This window comes from Camellia sinensis, chromosome 9, assembly GCF_055761805.1.
Source record: "Camellia sinensis isolate YWXY chromosome 9, ASM5576180v1, whole genome shotgun sequence".
Lineage (NCBI taxonomy): Eukaryota > Viridiplantae > Streptophyta > Magnoliopsida > Ericales > Theaceae > Camellia > Camellia sinensis.
Window position 1 is genome coordinate 159,114,510 of NC_138969.1, and position 14,088 is coordinate 159,128,597.

A 14,088-nucleotide genomic window follows, 5' to 3' on the forward strand; every position below is an offset into this window, starting at 1 on the left:
TAAGGACAAAAGTCTTACCTAGAGTCTTAAATTCACAAGTGTAGAAGCTTAATTTCCCAAATTCTTTGCAATTCTCCAACAATTCCTAGCAATTCCTCATTTCCCTACTTTTTTTTATCTCAATTCTCTCTCTCTCTCTCTCTCTCCCACGGTTTTTGAGCTCAAGGATAAGGAAATGGAAGTGCAAAATGTATTCTAGAGGTTGCATGAGCCTTATATAGGCTCCAATAGTGGCGCTAATTAATAATTAATTGACACTATTTATTCTAATTATTTGATTCCGATTCAAATTTTAATTAAACTTACCATAAATTCTACAAATTCCAAATAACACATATACCAAGTCAATTTCGTGATCAGATGCCGATAAGGCCTTCAATTAGCAAAACAAAACAGAATTACAAACATATATTTCTATAGCAGACAGACATAAACACAAATAATGCCATACACATCCATTTAATTCAAAATTTCATCTTAATTACTCATTAGGCATAATTAATCATGGTTTATCAGCTAATCATAGGTTGGGGTTGTTACAGGCTTCCCCCCTTAAAGAGTTTGGTCCTCCAAACTCGAATTACCTTCATTTTGGAAGAACATCGGGTCCAAAGGAAACAAATCAGGATATCTCCTCATCATATCTTCCTCTGTCTCCCAGGTTACATAGGTTCCTCCGTGGTTTTGCCAATCAACTTTTACCAACGGTATTTTTTTGTTCTTCAATCGTTTGATTCTGCGATTCACAATTTGAATTGGCCTCTCTTCATACATATAATCATACTTCAGAAGCACATAGTTGGCTCAATCACATGGAATAGATCTCGTAAATATTCCCAAAGCATAAAAACATGAAAAACATTATGCATATGTTCCATAACTGGCGGTAAAGCTACATGATACGTCACTGGGTTGATTTTCTTAAGAATCTCATATGGCCCAACGTATCTCGGTGCCAACTTGGCTTTCACTCCAAATCGTGTCTAGCCTTTCATTGGAGTCACTTTTATGAACACGTGATTTCCAACTTCATATTCTTTATCTTGCCTTCGGACATCTGCATAACTTTTTTGGCTACTTTGTGCAATTTTCAATCTTTGTTGAATCAATTTTACATTTTCAGTTGTTTCTTGCACAAGTTCCGGGCCTAACAAAGGTCTGTTACCTACCTCGGCCTAACATATTGGAGAATGACATTTTCTACCATATAAAACTTTATACGAAGCCATACTGATACTCGAATGGTAGCTATTGTTATACACAAACTCGGCCAGTGGTAAATAGGTCTCCCAATTGCCTTGGAAATCTAGGGTACACATTCTGAGCATATCTTCTAAAGTCTGTATCGTTTTTTCTGATTGGCCGTCTGTCTGTGGATGATAAGCATTGCTTAGTCTCAGTTCGGTCCCCAAAGCCTGTTGTAAACTCTGCCAGAATCTCGAAGTAAACTTGTGATTGCTGTCAGATACAATAAATATTAGCACCATGTAATCTCATAATCTCATTGACATACAAGTTAGCCAGCTTATCCGTATTATACAAAGATTTGACAGGCAAAAAGTGAGCAGATTTAGTTAAACGATCAACAATAACCCAAATAGAATTCATACCTTGAGAAGAGCGAGACAATCCCACAATGAAGTCCATGGTAATATGTTCCCATTTCCATTCCGGTATTGGAAGCGGCTGAAGTAGTCCAGCGGGTCGTTAATGTGCAGCTTTAACTTGTTGGCAATGCAAACATTTGGTTACAAAATCATCAATACTTTTCTTCGTGCCAAGCCACCAAAAATTCTGTTTTAGATCCTTGTACATTTTCGTATTACCCGGATTCATAGCAAATTTCAAACTGTGAGCCTTAGTCATAACACGTTTCCTCAAGTGAGCACAATCCGGTATACAAAGTCTATTATGAAATTTCAACACATTATCATCATACAAAAATCCCAGCCAACAATCTTCTTCAAAAACTCATCGTCAAGTTGTTTCTCTTTAATTTCTTCAATGATTGCAGGTTGAGCGGAAATGACAGCTAAGATCCTGCCTTGTTCATGCAATACAATTTCAATCTTATTCTTCCCCAATTTCAATCCCAAACCTTTGTACGAAGTGTCACTGTAAATTTGAAACCCATTAGTACCATTAGGCAAAGTCAAAATTAGTGCAGTTACTAACCTAGTTTTTAACTCTTGGAAAATAGACTCCCTTTGATCATTCCAATCAAATGGTGTAGCTTTCTGTGTCAGTTGAGTGAGTGGTAAAACAAGTTTGGAGAAATCTTTCACAAATTTGTGATAATAGCCTGCAAGCCCTAGAAAACTTCGAACTTCTGACATATTGGTTGCTCTTGGCCAGTCCACAATAGTTTCAATTTTCTGTGGGTCAATAGAGATACCATCTTTATTGATTACATGCCCCAGAAAGCTTACACTGTCAAGCCAGAATTCATATTTAGAGAGTTTTGCATACAATTTCTTTTCTCTCAAAATCTGTAAGGCAGTTCTCAGATGATATTCATGCCCTTTCCTACTTTTAGAATAAATCAGAATGTCATCAATAAACACAACTAAGAATTTATCGAGGAATTATTTGAACACTCTATTCATTAAGTCCATGAAAGCTACAAGTGCATTCGTTATCCCAAATGGCATTACTAAAAATTCATAGTGTCTATATCTAGTCCGGAAAGTGGTTTTCTCAATGTTTTCTGCCTTAACTTTCAATTAATAATAGCCCGATTTAAGGTCAATTTTGGAAAACACTTGGACTCTCTGGAGTTAGTCAAATAGATCATCAATTCGGGGCAGGGGGTATTTGTTCTTGATTGTTACTTTATTTAATTCCCGGCAATCAATACATAATCTCAAGAATTCATCATTCTTTTCGACAAACAAAACTAGAGCACCCCAAGGTGAAGTGCTCGGTCGGATGAATTTCTTATCTAGTTATTCTTAGAGTTAGACTTTCAATTCTTTCAATTCAGAGGTTGACATTCGGTAAGGGGTCTTAGAAATCGATTGGGTCCCAGATACTACATCAATAGTGAATTCCATTTCTCTATCAATTAACTCCTCTGGTAGGTCATTATGAAATATGTCAGGAATTTCACAAACAACAGGAATAGTTTTCACATTAGCACTATCTAAAGATACAGTCAATACACAACACAAGTAGCCCGACACCCTTTTCTCAACAACTTCTTGGTTTTCATAAACGAAATCAAGTACGACGGAGGAGCTACCCCATTCCCAGTAAAGACAAACTCAGGCACACCGGGTGGTCAAAACACAACAGATTTACCCACACAATCAATGGCGGCATAGTATTTAGCTAACTAATCCATACCCAAAATACAATCAAAATGAGTAATATTCAATGGTAGCAAATTAGCATATAACAACATATCCCTGACTATGATGTCACATGTAGGATACACACAAGCACATAACATAGAGCCTCCAGATGGTATAGATACATATAGCAAATAATTCAAAGGTTCTAAGGGTCTAGTTAATTTTCAGGAAAAGGCATGCGACACAAAAGAGTACGTAGAACCAAAATCTATCAACACATAGGCATGTTGAGCACAAATAAAGATCATACCTGACACCACTGACTCGATGTTCTGTACATCACCAGGTACTAATGCAAAAACTTGGCCTTGCCTCAAAGTTTCTCTCTCAGTATTGGTTCTTACATTTGTTCTTGGTGCAGAAACAGATCCGGCTGAACTTACCTTATGACGGTTAGCATCGTTAGATCTCATCGAACAATCTCTGATCATGAGGCCAGTCTTGCCACATCGAAAACAGGCACCAGATACACGGTAACACGCACTTTTATGCTTCCTCCCACATTTAGAACAAACTGACAAAGATCCACTACTTTGACTTGAACTGCTTGAAAATCCAGTATTTTGCTTTTTGTTTGCAAAGGTTAAACGGCCCTTCCAAAAATTGGATCCAGATCTTTTACTTCTCCATTTTGTTGTTGGTGCTTTAGCTTGTTTCATTGCTGCCAGATTGGCCTCTGCCATCAACGCTCTGTCAAGTACATCCACATATGTAGGCAACTTCAGAACGCCTACTGGATCAAACACGTCCAGATCTAGGCCCTCTTTAAATTTCTGTGCCTTTTTGTAATCTATGTTAACCATATGAGGAGCAAATCTGGCTAACTCAGTGAACTTAGCCTCATACTCGGCTACAGTCATCTTATCTTGCTTGAGTTCTTGGAATTCTGACACTTTATGGTCTCTAAAACATTAGGAAAAATACTTCTCATAAAATATCACTTTAAACTGGCTCCACGCCATAGTCCCACTATTATCTCGAATAAGCATCCACCATTGTCTAGCTTCTTCTTTTAGAGTATAGGTGGCCAAAAAAACTTTTTGAGTTTCCGAGCACGAGAACACTTCAAATATCTTTTCAGTCTCTAGCAGCCATGTTTCGACTTTCAACGGCTTAATACCACCTAGAAAGATTGGCGGCTTCATTTTGTTGAACTTCTGTGTCAGTGAAATAATGTCAGTGTTTTCCGGCTCAACTGGCACTGGAGGTGGTGGAGGGAGCATAGGTTGTTGTCTTTGTTGCTGTCTCATTGTATCTGTTAAAGCTTTTAACATTTGTTCAATCCAGCTCATTTGAGCCTTAAAAGATCCAGCTGTATCATCACTTCTTGTATTTTTCATTGCTATAGGTAAACAGGACAATAATAAGCATAGGCATAATAATCTCGTTCTCTGTATTCAATTCCAATTCAATTTGTTTCATATTGATTCAAATATGTTCACATCATTTCATTTTAGTTCGAGTATGTTCAAATAGTTCACTCACCCACACATGTAGATGTAATGCCGCTAATCCTTTTCTAGGACATCCTATAGCTTATATGGGCCTGTGTGTGAGGTATAACACATGCTCTGATACCACTCTGTCACGACCCAAACCCACCCCTATAGGTTTAGCGTCGTAACCGGCCAGTAATCCTAAGATTACTGAAGGCCTCTGAACAGAATAACAAAATATAAGGGGTAACAGAAACAAATATATATAACATACAATGCCCATAGAGCTTTGTTAACGTACATGAGACAGAATATTGAAAACTTAAATATATACATATGACGTCAAAATTACATAAGTTATGCATCACCATACATATATTATCAAAAAGGACTTAGCCCAGTGTACAAGTAAACAAGAACAAAATAAATCCTTAACATAATCCACAAAAACTTGACTTTTTCATATGGGAACCTCCCGGGAGGTGCAAAGGTTGGTTGACAACAGACTTCCAGGTAGCCATCACTGAGCCTGGTCACACTCTTGATCACCTATATACATAATATAAATTGTGAGCAAAAGTCCAGTGGATAATAATAGAATAGAAGGTTTAATGAATGATGTCCCATATCAGATCCATATTCTTATTCAGAGTTCAGAAGCATGTACTTATTCAATTTCACAGATGATCATATGTGGTACACCCATTAGTACTAATAAATCAGATACAGAGCATTAAAGGTCATACTTGACTAGTTCCATAAAAGGATCTCTAGTACCGGGATCAGATAACATACCTAAGCCAAGATATTGTTATCCTCGGGTGAGGGCCATGAGACTACGATAATATTACCTCGGGGTAAGGGCCTTATGCTCATAGACCACAGTATTGTTACCCCCAAGCAAGGGCCATGTGCAAAGGATGCCATGAATACTTTTTAATATATGGACAATTATTCATTGATATAGAACATAACATTTTAGAAAACAGATCATTTCTTGTCATATCACATAGGAAAATACTTAAACGTGAACATAGCTTTACAAAGTTATTACTCATAGATAGCTAATAGCTATAGCAGGCGATTTATGGCAGGTGACCTACACAAATACAGAACGGATACATATTGAAACACACACTCGGAATTTCTTTAACTTGGTTCTTTCTTATCTTGGTGTGTTTCTAATCCTTATCCTCATTATTATGTCTTAATCATGGCCTAAGAATGCCTAGGATATAATGAGGATGCCAAAATATGCCTTAGATCACTTATTCAAAATTTCAAAAACAGGGTAGTCCACTCAGGCGCAATTTCTGTCGCTCGAGCGGTCTATAAAGTCTGCAAAAGTACTGGTTATGTAAATTTTCCGTTCAATGGTTGTTCGACGGTCACTCGAGCATGAGACTAAGTGAACAGGGTCCATAAAATTTTGTAAGCTCAACTTTCTACGCTTGAGTGGTGGCTCCAAGGTGTAAGTGATCGCTCGAGCACAACTTCCTACGCTCGATCGAACCCTCAAACTCTGTAAAAGTTCTGGGAACTCGTATTTTATGCTCAAGCACAAGGTTCACTGCTTGAGCGGTGCGACCAAAATCTGGGATTTCCAGATTGCACGCCTAAGTTCCAAACTCGTCTTTAACCTTCAAAAACACATCCTTTTGAGCCCAAAGTTGAGAAAACATATATAAACTCATAAAACTTCATAAATTGAAAGCAATTACGCAAAATCAAGGCCTAAAAGCATGTGAATTACATAAAAGCAAAACTTGAAACTTTAAGAACACAATATGAACATAACATGCATGCCATTTCTTGAGTTTGACTCTTCCATATCATGATCAAATGAGCTAAATTGATGTAGAATGTGATGAATTCTCATAGCCAAGCTAAAATAACCACATGCATGCAAGAATCTTTTGATAATTTGCTTCAAACATGATGAAATATGCATACATGCATGATCACTCTTAAATTCTTTCAATTCTAACTTGATTCAAGTGCTACCACACCTTAAATTCCTTTTGCATTTACATGAAATTAAGCCTAATGGCATAAAATAAGTGTTGAATCCTTACCTCAACTTCTCAATTAAGCTCTAGGTGATGCATTCACTAAGATTCCAAGCTAATTCCTTCCAAATTCTACCAATTCCCTTGTTGTTTCTCAATTTCTTCTTCCATCTTCTCTCTCTCTCTCTCTCTCTCTCTCTCTCTCTCTCTCTCACGTTGGTCTCCAAGGATGAAGAAAATGAGAGTGTAGAGTGTATATAGAAGCCTTATATAGGCTTAATTAGGCCACTTAATTACTCTTAGCTAAAGTTTAAGTAAATTTATTTTAATTATTTGGTTTTAAATCAAATTTCAATTGAACCCACCATAAGGCTCTAAAAATCCCAAATAACACAAACTTAAACAATTTTGAAATCGGATGCCGATAAGGCCTTCAAATCTCAAATCGAAACAGAAATACCGACAGATATTTCTACGACAGACAGATATAAATCCAAATTAACACAATGCACATGCAATTACTCAAAATTTTGTCTTAATTACGAATTAGGCATCCTTAATCATACTTTAGTCGTTAACTACGGGGTCAGGTTGTTACAATTTTTTTCAAAAATTTGTGTGGGAAATTATTTTTTCTAAACGAAATTAATTCAAATTTTGCGTCAAATTTGAATTCAAATTTTATGTTCAAACAGTGTCTCCTCCAATCCAATCTCCAGCAGGTTCAAACAATTTAAACAGTTTGCACTGAACAGGTTCCATTTTCTAGCAGATCTATTCAGTTTGAATTTTGTATTTGTTCAAGTTCAATTACACCTGTTCAATTCAAAATCATACCTGTTCGGATCTGCCAAACAGTCACCAACTTTCCTATAAATAGGAGACCTTTATAGCAGATTTTCACATCTAGAAAATTAATTATCTTCCCGTTTTTGCTCTCTGTTTGCATTGTTCTTCATACTAGTTTTTAGAGAAATTTTTGAGAGTATAAAACACATGTTCTAGTTCACCGTACAGATTGTTTGGAGTGCTATTACAATCTGTCTAAGATCATTGTATCCTGAAAAATAGACGTCATTTATTCGTAAGCACCGGAGCGGGGCGAATCTATTTTAAGGACAAAGTGTCACATACTCGACTTGATCTTTTTTGTACCTATTCATTTTGAAAAATAAATTTTGTAAGTAATTTATTTTTATTTATTTGATTTGGTTTCAAGTTATTTATTTTACACAAAAAATTATTCCAACATAAGCTCCTGACAAAAAAATAAAAATAAAAATCTAATGGGAAGAAGAAAATAAAAAAAGTTTCTTTGCAACATGAGAAAATGTTATATAAGATTAAAAGTAGTATAAAAAGTCTCAACTCATATAATTAGCAGCTCTTTTATGTATCATCAAAATTGTCATCAAAATACAAGTGGGAAAATGTTGGCAATTTTCAAGGCGATATTTTCGTTGTGTCTAGCTTTTCTGTATAATTACACAATCAAAATGTTGATTCCACTGATAATATGTCGGTGTTTGGGAAGTTATTTTAGTAGGTTAAAATTTTTGTGTTTAGAAAGATAGTTGGATTTTTTTGTAGTTGGATGTGATGTTTGTGAGAGAAAAAGTGAAATGATTATGAATTTGATATAACATTTTGTCTTATTGACTATGTTAACCTATTTTGTCTTTTTATAAATTTTAACCCAAAAAAGTCCAAAAATAGCCTTTACCAAACACCCCTATAATGACCAAATTAAAATTTCATTAAAGATGGACACAGAGAGAAAAAGGCACCACAGGAGAGATGTAAAATAAATTATATATAATAGAAAATCCCATATGGAAATCAATACAAGGCCAATGTATGGCTATGCTGTTGTTTCTAGTAGAGTTTTCCAAATCCTATATGGCCTTTGAACTTCAATCCATGCCTATGAAACAGCTGCATAGGAAGCCAAAGAAGATTTACACTCACTTCCCATTCATACAAAAATGAGATATATATATGTCTCATAACAATAAAGATAAAATTTAAGTGCAAAAATAGATCTATGTTAAAAATGATTCAATTAGAATTACTATAATGATCAAATTAATAGACAGACATAGACATAAAACTGATTTGTGTATACATCTCAGGAAATACATTAAAATTGTAGTATCAGCAGGACATGAAACCTTTTTCCAAATCTCCTATAAATCCTATATATCATATGAAACAAATGAAACAATACATATACATTGTTCAGATGTTATTAAAATGAATCAAAGTAAATACAGAATAAACACAGAAAAAATATGAAACAATACTAACGGTGAGAGAGAGGGAAGCCAATGCCATGCCGGTTGGTAGGGAAGGCGACGAACAACCGGCTGCAGATCACACCAACCCCAATTGGCAATGTTTCAAGCAGCTCCTTGGTTTCATCAGACGGGTTCGAATAAAAACATTTGACAACATTCTGATCAAACAGTGCAACCGCAGAAAAAACAACTATGGATATGAAAGCATAAAAAAAATCAACCATTTTGAGACTGTACTTGGCTGCTTCCTCAGCTGGAATGGTGACAGGCCCATCAATAATCCATAAGCCCCACCGCGTGGCAAGAAGTCCATACCGGACTTTCCCTCTTTCATCCTCGAAACTGTCAGTGAAACTCACGAGGAAGCAAGACAAGCCACAGATCCCCAAGAGGCATAATGTCATGGACTGGCTTATAAAAGAGCGACATTTGCCTTCGTGTGTGAAAACCGGGGATAGAATTTGGAACGTGAGGACTGAACCAGTTGGGAGGAGATTTGCTAAATGAGCTGATATCTTGAAAGTCTTTCAAACCGCCTTTTGTCTACGGGTTTTCTTTGGTTTTCCTGGTGTTAATGGCTGATCTTCCAATAGGGGTTGGCTTAATTGTTCTTCAACCGCTGCCTCGAGAGGTGCTGCAATTTCTTGCTTGATGTTGTCCATGGCTCAATTCCTTTAGTTTCAATCTCTTGAAAGCTTGATTGTTTTCTATGAAATAACAAAATGGTTATATATGTATATGTATTGGGTTTATTTTGTTTTAGGTATTTGGGAGAAGACAGTGGGAGAGAGGAGATAGATAGGCTTGCAAGAATCACCAATGAGGGACTCAAAATTAAGGTGGGAAGGTCAACATGACAGGCTTTCATGCAAAGTAAGTTATTTTGAATGGTATTAAAGGGTTTTTGTAACTGTAATGACATAGGTTTTAAATTAGGGATTGTTTTAGTTGATTTACTGTAAATAGGGAGTTTCATTTGGTGGGATTGCCTGTTAAGGTGTTTTTCTGGGTTTGCTGACAGTCCATTGATGTGAACAATGAGAGAAAAATTCTGGCCTTGCTCGACTTTTAGTTGGATTCATTAGTGGCTTATTTATGTGATAATTAAAAAAAGCCTAAGACTTTGTTAGGATCATGAATTTGAGTAGTAATTTGAAACAGAAAAATATGTGTGAAATGTGATTCAGGAATCAAACATAAGGGGTGTTTGGGAACTTGGTTTTTGGGTTTTTTTATTTTTATTTTTTTTCACTACAAGACAAATGTTTTACAAAACCAAATCACATCAAACCCCATAATTATTTCACTTTTTTCTCACAAATATCACATCCAATCACAAAAAAACTCAACTATCTTCCCAAACATAAAAAAAAAAATTCTCCAATAATATTCTATAACTAAAAAAACCCACTTCCCAAACACCCACATAATCTATTTTTTGTTTTTTGTTTTTTTGCTCTTATAACATATCATAGTAGACATACTTATTACCACAGACACAAAAAAAGAAAAATTCTCCAGTTATGCAACCCAACCTGCATAATAGTTCTCCGGTAATTAGAAATTTATGTTCAATACCAGAGGATTATGGGCTGAAGTTGTGCGATATGATCACCAAATTACTTGGTTTGTAACTTTGTAGCTAGGTCTAAATATATATATATATATATATATTTTGTTGATAACTTGGTATTTATCCCAATAGACCAACTAATTCTGAGACCAAACCGCCTAAATATTTTTTATAATAAGTAGATTTGGCCTTTCAGAATTAGGCCGAAGTAAGAATAATTTACTACCTATTACAGCAAATGAGCAATCTTTCATTCATTAGCACAATATATATATAAGTTAGTCATTATATCATAGTAAGCAAATCTTTGGGTACTCAAAATTAATTTCTCCCTTGAACTCATTCTTGTTACTCTGACTCAACATGATCTTCATTGATCGATCATCAAGTAACAATCTGCTTCTGTTTTAGAACCATAATTTTTCAATTCAAACACATACAACAACCATTGAAGCTCAAATCTATTTTAAAAAAAAAAGAACAATTTTACAAACAGAACCCTAATTTTTTAGTTCCTCAATCAAAACCCCAAATTTTCAATGCAAATCCCCAAATCAAAGCAATCTCCAAACCTAATTGAATGCATTTGTCTGTTCCGTCTCCTTCCAATGTTCTCCTTCCTGTCATCTTCTCTCTCTTCATCCTTCTTGAGCTTTATATATATGGTAGAGATACAGAAATATACAAAAACTATATATATTGCAAAAATTTCATAATCAAAGACACTTCAATTCACAAACAAACACCACAAAGCTTCATATATAAAATCAATTTAATTCAGAATCAAAACACTACAAAATCTTGTAATCAACCACCACAAACTTCATAATCAATCGCCACAAATTTAATAACTATAAAATCTTATAATGAATTACGAAATGATTTATAACTAATGCTCCGTTTGGATCAAGAAGTGAGAAAAGAAGAAAAAATCAATCATACTTGGATGATTACAAAAGCAAAATACGAAATATAAGAATACGGGTAAAATTTATTTTCCTTTCCATGTATTTTAATGAGCAATCTCAACATAATAAAAAATGTACAACCAATGGTCTTGTTTTTCTCCAGAATCACTACTATTGGTAAGAAATGAAACCTATAAAATAGGGGACTTCTCCTTCTCGTCATTTCTCAACTAACTTGTAAATCAAACATGAGAACCAGTTCTCACTTCATTTCTTATCAGGTCACACAAAATCACTAGATCAATAAAAAAATCACAACACAATTCTAAGATAGTGGGCAATAATACAATGGCAGTTTCTAAGAAACATTCGAAATCCTCGAATAAATCAAGACAACATTACAAGAAGTTTTGCAGAACAGAACAAAACTAACACGGAGAAATATACAAAACAAAAATTGTTAAACTCACATTTGTGCTACATTATCAACTACTATCAAATCATCTCCTAACTTGGCTACATCTCTGCCCCAGAAATGGAAGACTACAAACTTCAATCCAAGTTTCATTGCACCAAGAAGAATATGCATATAACATCTATACACACAACTGCTCCATAATTACATGCGAGCGTCAAACCTCTTCATTTACAAGATTTGCATCCCATGACACGATTACAAATTGCACCGTGTCCTCCAGCTGTGTCCTTAAAGACGTTCAATCGACCCACTTTTAAGTCTCTGCATCCGGGCTTGTAGCCCAGACAATGCCTTCTCATCCATAGGAAGAACCCCGCTTTGTATAGGATTTTCGGCATTATCACAGTCCAAAGCATGAGAATTAGAGAGGCTGTGGGCTAAATTTCCGTTCATGTGCGTTAATGGTCTGTTCCCGGAATCCTGGTTCCCGGCAGCTGCTGCTAACTGGATGCTCTTCATTCTCTCTCTTATTGCATCTAACGTCCCACTAGTAACTGCTGTCACTACATCAATTTTTTGAAGTCATTCCATCAGAAATATAGAAACGATGGTTTATTTTTTGAACACTATTTGGGTTTTTATACTTTTCGTGTTTTTTTGTCTTTAGATTGTGTTCCTATTATGGATTTGGGTAGGGTTCATTCACATTTCACCCATAGTTTCCCTTTTCCTTTCCAAATCTCTACCTAAATTTATAATCCAAACATAAACTCAGTGAACTCTTTCCAAATCTCTACCTAAATCTATAATCCAAACACAAATCTCTACCTAAATCTACCTAAAATATTTGTGACAAAATCTGGGGAAAAATAATTAAATAAATAAACACATAAATGTGTTTAAAAAAAAGGACCAAAATATGAAAAAAGTTTACTAAAGGAAAAAAAAATACAAAAACATTTTTTGAGTTTGAAAACCAAACAAGATCTGACAATGGAAGTTACCTCCTGGTGGAAATCTATCATTCCTTTGGTCACCCAAATACTTCAGTAGATCCGAGTTATCAGAAGTGGGTCCTCTTGAATTGACGGCATTAACAACCCTCTCATCTTCAACATACGATGAAGGTAAACTAAAATTTGTGGGTTCAACTTTAGTGTTTAGAGATTTTGCATTGAGTGGATCTGTATGTAGAGGTGATAAGGGAGCACACTTCGGGGAAAGGTTTATGGAAACCGGGGGAGGAGCTGACAACGGTAAACTTGAAGGTGTCCTTCCCGCTGCTGCATTCTTCTCCATCTGCAATAAAAGTAAAAAAAATCTAATTTAAGTGTTGCCGCATCATAATAGGAACATTTTTGTGTAAAGTTGTTGACTTAAACCTGGGCTAAACCATCTCTAATGTACGTTTGGAATGCCTCACTAGCATTTTGAAGTTGAGAAAATATATCAACCTATAAACAAAGAAATAGATTTAGACAAAGTATATAGGTGTGCCGATTTGAGGAAGCTCACACTGCAGGCAAAAACTCTAAGGGCCTGTATGGTGCAGCTTCTTACAAGTTGAAAACTGATACTCATAAAGCTGAAGCTAAAAGCATCCTGTCGCCTACTTTACAATAATCAACTTTTTTTAAACTTATTTAAGCTACTTTTACATTATAAGTTGCAAATCGAAGATGCACCAAACACTCCAAACACATTAAAAATTTTAAAAGAAAAATGCTACAACCAATCTCAGAAGCTACACCAAACTGCACCTAACAACACAACCGGAAGTCATTACCTTGGGATATAATTGAGTGATACGGTGTAATTCATATAAACCAATGGTGCAAGTTTGCTTGTCACCAATTTTCTTGAAAATTGCAGCGAGTTCTTTCTGTAAGATGCACAAAATACCAGGAGACTCTATTAGGCATACAAAACTACAATCAAGATGGACCAGCTGGAAAAAAGCATTTCAATACCTTCAATTGTGCATCGGCAGAGTGAGTGGCAGGTGACGGGTTGTGGGCTACTGAATCACCCCAATGAATTTGGCCAAGAGGAACGGATGGAGTCAACATTCTTGCAGCAGCCAGAGTCTGGTAG

The 14,088-nt window shown here is 35.5% G+C and overlaps 2 protein-coding genes and 1 pseudogene across 8 annotated transcripts in view; all 3 read right to left on the minus strand.

Annotated features, from left to right (window-relative positions):
- Positions 1-1,919: 1,919 nt before the first annotated feature.
- LOC145799852 (uncharacterized) lies at positions 1,920-4,213 on the minus strand. Its single transcript, XM_082889484.1, has 3 exons — positions 3,604-4,213; positions 2,992-3,142; positions 1,920-2,526 (listed from the first exon to the last, which is right to left on the minus strand). The coding sequence occupies exons 1-3, from the start codon at positions 4,211-4,213 to the stop codon at positions 1,920-1,922; spliced, it is 1,368 nt and encodes a 455-aa protein (XP_082745610.1).
- A 4,684-nt stretch (positions 4,214-8,897) lies between these two features.
- LOC114322566 (protein DMP7 pseudogene) lies at positions 8,898-9,757 on the minus strand (annotated as a pseudogene).
- Positions 9,758-11,931: 2,174 nt separating this feature from the next.
- The window catches only part of LOC114322539 (protein MOR1), a 71,391-nt gene continuing 69,234 nt past the window's right edge, over positions 11,932-14,088 (minus strand). For 3 of the 7 annotated variants that reach the window (XM_028269883.2, XM_028269880.2, XM_028269885.2), the window contains 5 exons: positions 13,965-14,081; positions 13,781-13,876; positions 13,377-13,448; positions 12,999-13,293; positions 11,932-12,557 (listed from right to left, as the gene is read on the minus strand). In XM_028269883.2, the coding sequence (XP_028125684.2) occupies positions 12,283-12,557; positions 12,999-13,293; positions 13,377-13,448; positions 13,781-13,876; positions 13,965-14,081 (855 nt within the window). In that variant the 3' untranslated portion in view covers positions 11,932-12,282. The remainder of the gene's footprint in view (positions 12,558-12,998; positions 13,294-13,376; positions 13,449-13,780; positions 13,877-13,964; positions 14,082-14,088) is intronic. The other 4 variants (XM_082887869.1, XM_028269886.2, XM_028269881.2 and 1 more) reach the window with 3 other exon arrangements.